The 9,086-nt window shown below is 40.2% G+C and overlaps 1 protein-coding gene across 1 annotated transcript; it reads left to right on the forward strand.

The window, feature by feature from the left end:
• Nucleotides 1-6,304: 6,304 nt before the first annotated feature.
• On the forward strand, nucleotides 6,305-8,517 carry LOC104417208 (omega-hydroxypalmitate O-feruloyl transferase-like). The gene is made up of 3 exons (XM_018860394.2): nucleotides 6,305-6,492; nucleotides 7,217-7,543; nucleotides 7,951-8,517. Exons 1-3 carry the CDS (start codon nucleotides 6,367-6,369, stop codon nucleotides 8,515-8,517), a joined length of 1,020 nt encoding a protein of 339 aa, XP_018715939.2. The 5' UTR covers nucleotides 6,305-6,366.
• The last annotated feature ends 569 nt before the right edge of the window (nucleotides 8,518-9,086 follow it).

Below are 9,086 nucleotides of genomic sequence, written 5' to 3' on the forward strand. Positions count from 1 at the left end.
TTTCCAGATGTGCCAGCAAACATTTGCAAGAAGCTCTAAAGAAGGTGAGTTCGCTGTTGATACTGATTTTGCAGCAAGCCAAACATCAAATCTATGGGTGTGCTGATGCTGAATGTCAATGTTGATTGCTGGATGAGTCCAAATAGGGCGAGTCCATGGGCACAGTAGTATTAGATGTTCTACTGTTTCTGGAAATTGCTGATTGCATAGTTGACAGTAAGGATCTGAAGTAATGCTTCGGCGGAATAGGTTTTCTCAGGATGCTACTGCATTTTGACAAAGTGACCAGAGAAAGGTTCTGACTTTGGGGGCAGTTTTCAAAGACCAGATTTTGCACCAGAGAGTAGTAGGTATCCGATGAGAGGTTGATGTTGTCTTGTTGTTATTGTGGCTGGATTTGTCTGTTAGAATGCGATAATTGCTCTTAACTGTGTGCATGCCATCCTTTGTAGCTGGCCAAACCAATTTATCTTCTACATAGAGAGGTCTAACTGGTATGGTCAAAATTTCCTTAACAGTTGGCTCATCTAGAATGCGATGTAGCAGAGGTACATTCCAAGTATTGTGAGTAGCATCTATTAGGTCAGCCACTAACTTCGGGTCCTCTCTGTTGGCAGGACCAAACAAGGTTCCACTTTTTAACCATAGATCCTCACGGATATAGATTTTCCTCCCATTGCCTACTGACCATCTAGTATATGGTAGGATAGCATCTCGACCTGTAAGAATACTCTGCCAAACCCATGATGGACGACTGCCTTTGGTTGCTGATTTAAATTCTGTGTTGCGAAAATATAGCCCTTTGAAAAGTTGAACCCATAAAGCCTGAGGTTGTTGGAGTACACGCCATGCTTGCTTGCCAAGCATGGCTTTATTAAATTCAATGAGATCTCGAAAGCCTAGCCCACCTTGATCCTTACTACTTTTAAGAGTTTCCTAGTTCTTCCAATGAATGCCTGCCCTATGCATATCAGTTTTCCACCAAAACCTTGCAATGTTCTTCTCGATAGTTTTACACAACGATAAGGGCAATCTAAAAACCGACATAGCATAATGCGGAATCACCTGAATGACAGACTTGATAAGAGTTTCCTTACCTCCCTTTGATATGAGCTTTTCCTTCCATCCTTCGAGTTTTGAGTGAACACGTGCTAGGATCCACGAAGATCCACGAAAACATGTCCTTTTTGGAGCGACCCCAGTCTGAAGGGATACCCAGATAGTTACCAGCCCGTTGTAATACAGGAATTCTAAGTTCGAGAGACATATTTTCCTGCAGTCTCATAGGGCAATGCCGACTAAAAATAATCCCTGATTTGTTGCGGTTCAATGTTTGGCCCGTGGCTAGACAGTACTGATTTAATATATTAGCCAGGTTTTGACTCTCACGAATGCTGCCATCGAGGAAAAAGATTGCATCGTCAGCAAAAAATAAATGGGAAAGGGTGGGACACCACCTATTGAATCTAATACCCTTTAGTTGGCCCATATTAACTGCTTGGCTGATCAATATTGACAAAACATTCACCACCAGGATAAAGATATATGGTGAGAGAGGGTCACCTTGCCTTAGACCACGAGTAGGGAAAATATAAGGAAGTAGCTCCCCATTGAATATGATACTATAGGATGTAGTTGAGACACATTGTAATATCCATTGTACCCACATAGGATGGAAGCCCACCTGAATTAAGTAGTCCCTAAGAAAATCCCATTCAATTCTGTCATAGGCCTTCTGCATATCTGTCTTAAGAATTGCATTGAATTTTGTTGTCCACTGTCGTGTTTTAAATTGATGAAGAACTTCTTGAAAGATTGAGATGTTGTCTTGGATTTGTCGGCCATTGACAAAAGCAGTTTGTTCCATAGATATCAGCTGAGGTAACCAATGTTTGAGGCAGTTGGCTAGCACCTTGGAAATGACTTTGTAGGCGAAATTACACAGGCTAATTGGTCTATAGTGTTCTATTTTTTTTTTGGATGAGGGGTCTTGGCGATCAAAACCAGAATAGTGCGATTCAGGATAGGTGGCATCTGGCTTGTTTCGAAAAACTTCTTAACTAGAAGAAACATATCATCTTTGATTACCTCCTAGTGAGATTGATAGAATATCCCGTTGAAACCATCAGGGCCTGGTGCCTTAGTAGACCCCAGTTGAAAAGTAGCCTGACGAATCTCCTCTAGACTCACCTCTTCCAGTAAAGCATTGTTCATTTCTGTAGTAACAACCCTTGGACATTGTTGGAGAATAGGAGTGTAATTGCAAGGACCCACTGTAGTATATATGTCAGAAAAAAATTTACAAGTCATTACCTATAAAGCAGAGGGATCCCTAATCCACTGGTTGTTATGATCTTGGAGCATAGTAATGCGATTTCGTTGCCTTCTCTGAAGAGTTGTCGCGTGAAAAAATCTGGTGTTTTTATCGCCCCACCTTAACCATTGGATTCTAGATCGCATGGCCCAGAATTGTTCTTCTTGCTGCCAAATCTGTCTGATTTCCTCCTTTAGCTTTGTAACTTCAAATCTATTTTGATATGCATGCTGCTGATTTGTAATTTGTCGAAGCTGTTGCTGTAAATATGCTATTTTAAGATCACCTTTGGAGAATTTTGAGCGACTCCACCTGGTTAGGACTCTAGATGTATGCTGTAACTTTGAGATGATGCCTGATCCATTTACCCTGACTGAATTCCATGCTGTTGAAATTAGTTCACTGCATCCTTATCTTCATTCCAGAAAACTTCAAAAGTAAAGGATTTCTTTGGGGTCTTGTAGGATGCTGAAGAATTAATTATCAATGGGCTATGGTCAGACCCAATAGCAGGCAGCACAGAAACTTCAGCAGCAGGATATAAAAGTCTCCAATCCATCGAACACATTGCCATGTCCAGACATTCCTTCACCAGCTCATTTCCAGTGCGATTGTTCATCCAGGTAAACTTACATCCCTTACTTGGTAACTCCATAAGAGAACAGTCATTGATAAGTGCCCGAAAAGATAACATTCGATGTCGATCTGCTGGTTTTTTGCCAAACTTTTCCCATGGATAAAGAACGTCATTGAAATCCCCAACGCATAACCAAGGGAATGGTTAGCATAACTAATCTCCCGAAGTTCATTCCAAAAAAGTTGACAAGTATGGTAGACATATGGAGCATGAATGCATGTGATATGCATAGTCCGATCATTCTGGAAGTCATGATAAAGCATGTCTATATAGTCAGGTGTGGAACGGAGCACATCTAAAGTTACCTTATTAGTCCAAAATAGCACCATCCCTCCCGCCAGACCTGTAGGGTCTACAATATAGGAGTTAGGAAAATGAAGTCGACACTGAATCCTTCTAACCATCACTTCATAGTTCTTGGTTTCCGACAAAAAAACTATTGTGGGCTTTTCCTTGGCCGACATGGCCCTTAAAGCTTGAACCGTCAGGGAGTTGCCTAATCCCTAACAGTTCCAACAGATCATCTTCATTTGTGAGGTGGTGGGTTGTTGAAGGCTAGCCACCGAAGCCCATGCTCCGATTTCCTCAGCCTTATAAACTGGTGTTTCCATGAGATTAGTGTCATCATGATCTTGGATCGTCAAACTTTTGGACTCATAAGGGTTGTACCTTTTTAACTTCTTGGCCACCCCTAGTTTTGGGGTCAAGCTCGCATTCTTCAACTTCTTATGCTCCTTTGCTTCCATGGGCTGATGCTGAACACCTTTTAACTTATCTGGTGCAGGAACGACTAGCTGATGATCAGGGACCACTCGCTGGGTGGTATTACTTGTAGCAATAGCCTCAGTCTGGTGTATAGGATCCACATTTGCTGGTTGAAGTAACAGAGGGACATGTGATGGCATAGGATCATTAGTAACTGGATGTGGCAATAAAGGAACTTGGGGAAGTTGTGAGGGAGGAGTTTCAGGTACGTTTTCTTCCTATTGATCAGTATTGTTTTGTGGCGTATAGAAAGTATGCCAATACGAGCTATGCACCCTAACCTCAGCCCGAAGCCAGTTGCCATAGGCCATGTTACCTTTACCTTCTAATAATGCTTCATCAAAGGGTATATCCGAACAATATGTCGCATAATGACCCAACTTTCCACATGAGTAGCAGAAATGCGACAGTCATTCATACCGAAAATCGAGCCATAGATGCTTACCCTCTAGTCGAATTAACTTCCCTATCTTAAGAGAATCCTGCAAATTTAGTTCCACTTTGGCTCTCACAGGTCTGGATGAGTTTCCATCTTTTGTATCAATTCTGATTTCCAATACACGACCCAACTGTTGCACCGCCCTGCGGATCATGGATTCCGTACACCATTCTAAAGGTAAACCAACCACATGAACCGAGAATGCACATGTGGAGAAGTCATAGCAATGTAAAGGAGTATTAGGGATCCATGGTTTAAGGATAACCAAGTGGCCAGAGAAATTCCAAGGTCCCCCTTCAATAACTTTTTGTTTTGCTGCTTGAGTCTGGAATTTAAATACAAAGATACCTGCCTCTGGCTGTGAAATTTCTACCTAGTCAATGCGCCAGACGCGCGTTAACGTACTGTGGAGAGCTGGAATATTTATAATAGGGCTGGATAGAATGCATCCTACTAAAGTCAAACGACATTCTGCTATTTTTTCAGGGGACGGTGCATCATTCCAGTCTTCTATAATGTGTTCTGTAGTAAGACGACCTAACTGGTTGCAAAGTGCTGACAAGCGCGAAGATTCCCCGTGGTCATCCGATGCCATTTAGAAAACCAATAAGCCAGAGATTGATACAAGGATTGATGGACATGCAACAAGGCAGATGAAGATCTCCAGATCAAAATACAAGAGAAACTACACCAATTCCTACCAATTTTGAACAGGGAACATGGCGGATGGAGAGACAGCCAATTCCAGTAATTCTCATGCCTACTAGAGCTCACACAGTAAAAGCAAGCACCTAACCTCCTTACCCATATGCAATGAGGTCAATCAACAATGGAAGGTGAAGTACTGCATGGGAACGAACCAAACTTAGAGTTCCGATGGTGGCCGAAGCGGACGGAATACAGACATGCAGCAACCCAAACAAGGAAATCCTGCTAGATGTATGGAAGAGGGGATGATCCGAAGATGGTGGATGGAGACAGAACGGTAAATTTGGGGGATTAGGGTTTGAAAACTACCATGGCGGTAGACAGGCGACTCTGCATGTCGAGAGAGAGAAAACTAGCAGGGGGGATTGCAAATTTTCTAGGTTGATATTAACTTTTCATACTTCTTTTGGGACTATTATGCCAAGTGGACTTGTAAGTTGTTGTACCAAACAAAAAGTATTGACGAAAATAAAATAATCGCCAACCAAAAAACTGGTGGAGATAAATAAATGATTAATGCGGTTGCACATTCCATCCAAATAATTACAAAAATGAAGTACTCAAAACGAATCTGTGATACAACTACTTTATGCTGAATGCTAGCACTGGAGAAGCCAAGTCCGAGCGTTTCATCTCGAGTATCTCCAACCCTTAGAGGTACGTAATGTATGGAGGGTTCCGTCTGAGTTTGAGTCGTGTGTATTTGGCCATGAAAAAAAAATATATAGGGAAATTTTTCAATGTGGTCCCCTTTCAGCATGGATATAGTGAATGTGTTGCGACATGCATATTTGACGACACATATTGTGTAGGAGTAAGCTGTTCGTAAATTTTGAAGTGCGGGCTTATATTCCATCCAACAATTTAAACTTTTGGATTATTTTTTATTTATTTACCATGGAGCTTAGAATAAAGTTTCAATCTCCATGCGCCATTTAGCAATTCATCTTGTTTGTGGATATAATCTTACTCAACTATTTCCTATTTCTCAAGTTATCGTGCCTATTCTTTTGTGATATCATTCCAAGTTCCGAGTAAAGTTCAATTCCACTACGGATTAGAGTGCATATAGACAAGATGTACAGCGATTTTATTTACATGTGACCTCTCTCTGCTCAACAACTTTTTCGGTGCTTTTCGGCTCATTTTTTCTTTACCTCGACAGAGAGAGCAGGATATGAGTTTCCAGAATTCTCCCATGGAGGCATCCGCGAAGAAGAACGTCCTAAAAGTAGAAAGATCTAACCCCATCGTGATCCTACCAGAACACGAAACACCTGAGAGTTCCCTTTTCTTAACTAGCCTCGATCAAGTGGCTCCCGCAATGGTGCCGTCCGTTTATTCTTTCGACAGGAGTGGCGCAAATGTGATAGACGTGATTAAGCAAGCTTTGGCCAGAATTCTGGTTCATTACTATCCACTTGCGGGAGATTACCCATAAACTCTCAAGGGAAGTTGGTTGTTGACTGCCAAAAGAAGCTAGGAGTCCCATTTGTAGAGGCAATGGCTGATTATGGCATCGAAAATCTGGGTGATAGGAGATTGCTCGATTCTGATGTTTTAGATAAGCTTGTTTATAGAGATCCTACGGAACATATACTTGAAGTTGCCCCCCTTCTAACTGCACAGGTAAATAATTTTTTTTTTTCTGGTAATGCTTCAGAGTGCTTTCTAATCTATGCATTTCACTTTCAGATTTTTATTTAAAGATCATAAGTACTTCTTGTTTCCTTTCCTTTTTTTTTTTTTGGGTTTTCACAATTAAACATGATAGTGAGTATGTTTTGGTAGACTTAACTTAGGTTGGACTAGTTGATGTTAGGATCCAGAATCGTTAAATTTGCTTAAGATTCAAGAGATGACAATTTTCTACTTATAATTAGTTATTTACTTTATTTTATATTACGAGTACCTTTTCATATTAGAAAAACTAGATAATAATTAGTAAATTCCTCCTGTGCATTTAGTAACTTTTCATCTAGTTTACTAACCATCCACATATAGGTAACTAGTATTTTCCAGAGAACTTGAATAAGCAATTTTTCTGTGTGTTTAGTTGCTTTTCACGCTGAAAAAGTAGTATCATTTTTTAGGTAAGTCTAATTATTTCTCCAGCTTATTAGTATTTCCACAATGACAAAATTTGTAGTCAAATTCGTGGTAAATCGAGTCGAAGCAAATCTTTCCCTTTTTAACGAAAACAGTCGAGGTATATGGATGAATGCCCCGCAAATGTAAGAGTTCAGATGGACAAAAAGTGCTAAAAGTCAATCCACGCATGATCTTTTTCACATATTTACTTGTACTGCTTGTTATGTTGAGATATATTATTAATTTTGGACACGAATTACAGGTGACGAAATTTAATTGTGGAGGTTTTACCTTAGGGATCGCACTTAACCATTGCATGGCAGATGGTGTGTCGGCAATGAGTTTTATGAACGCATGGGCTGAAATGGCAAGAGCCAAGCCGTTATCCCTCGTCCCTTGTCATGATAGAACCATCCTAAAATCAAGGGTGCCTCCTCAAATCGCCGGTCCTTACAACGAATTTGTTCACGTAAGCGATGTATCAAACATGACAGCATTATTTGAGGAACAGCAACTTGTATATAAGTCTTTCCATTTTGATGCTGAGAAGCTAGCAACCGTCAAAAGAGTGGCAACAAAAGATCAACAGGTAAATTTCTATCTTATGAGAATAGATAGGTGGCCATTCGTATCCATCTTTGCATAATATACACGTCAATAAGTTCCAAAAGAACGCAAAAGATACACTCAACACTATACCGAAATAAATTTCTGCGTGAGTTTGTTCCACAACTTTTAAATAATGAGAGACCATTTCTCCCCAAAATATAGTTTTGATCGACCAATACCCATAGAATCACAGCCTATGTTAAATCCTAGAAAATATGATATGGCTCAGTAGTATGCACATTTCCTTGTGAAATTTGATTGATTTTCACTGTCACACAAGTGGTAATTGTATGAATCTACATATTCATGCGTGTGTCTATATATATGTGTGTGTATCACATAAAGATTTGGTCACAAAATATGGAATCTACTCATCTTGAATGACAGGTAAAGAGCAGCTACACCAGCTTCGTAGCACTTGCAGCCTTAGTGTGGCGGGCTCGAAGCATGGCCCTCAAGATGAAACTTCACCAACAATTGAAGCTCCTTTTACTTGTTGACTTCAGGTCTAGGCTAAAAACACCATTGCCTGATGGATACTTTGGGAACGCGGTCGCCATGCCCTGCTGTCTTTGCACCATGGGAGAGTTGATTGAGGAGCGAATCTTTGCTTCTGCAGAAAGAATAAAGAAGGCAATCGAGAGTGTGACTGACGACTACATACGGTCAAGGATCGACTATTTGGACATGAATCGATTAGAGGGGTTACCTGTGGGCACACTAATAATAAGTTCATGGGTGAGGCTCGAGTATGGCAAGACGGACTTTGGGTGGGGAGAGCCAAGGTTTGGGATCGGTGGCCTGCCGAGCTCAAGCTGCATGTTTATGTCAGAAGGTAGAGAGAAGGGCATTGCGGTGATGTTGGGTCTGCCACTTTCAGCCATGATTACCTTCGAGAAGCTTATTTGTGATCTAAATGATACTCAGCACACTCATATTGGTATTCAAAACTAGTTTGCAAAGTGTGACCGACTGCAAGTGGATCATCTTATTCAACAAGTGGATGATAGCGTCACATAAGTTAATAAATCATTGCGGAGTTTGGTTTTTGATATTAAACGTAATCTATGAGAATTCTGAGTATACTTTGTGTATTCTCATATTGTTTCAGCTGTCATCATCCAAGACCAATTTAATAAAATATGATCTTTTCTACTTATCATGAAGCTTCAATTTCCTTTTTCATACGTAAGTTTTTGAAGGCGCTATTGAGCCCTTTTCATTAGACACTTTTCCTTTTTATTTTTATCAAGCAAGATAGAAATAATAATTTGAGATTGCGATCATGCAAGAGAGCTTTTCAATATGCATCACGGAAATTTGTTAGCTACTTAATTGACACTAATTGACAAATCCAAGTCTATCGACATAGATGAAGTTATGAAACGATCTTAATTTATGCATAAATTGCCGTATGGGCAAATAGATAATTGTTAATACCTAAAAAAATTTCTATTTATTTAGGAGTTAATTGCATAAAAAGTCAGGGATTAGCTTTTGAAAGACAAAATTCATTAAAATGC

Source organism: Eucalyptus grandis, chromosome 8 (genome assembly GCF_016545825.1).
Source record: "Eucalyptus grandis isolate ANBG69807.140 chromosome 8, ASM1654582v1, whole genome shotgun sequence".
NCBI classification, from domain to species: Eukaryota; Viridiplantae; Streptophyta; class Magnoliopsida; order Myrtales; family Myrtaceae; genus Eucalyptus; species Eucalyptus grandis.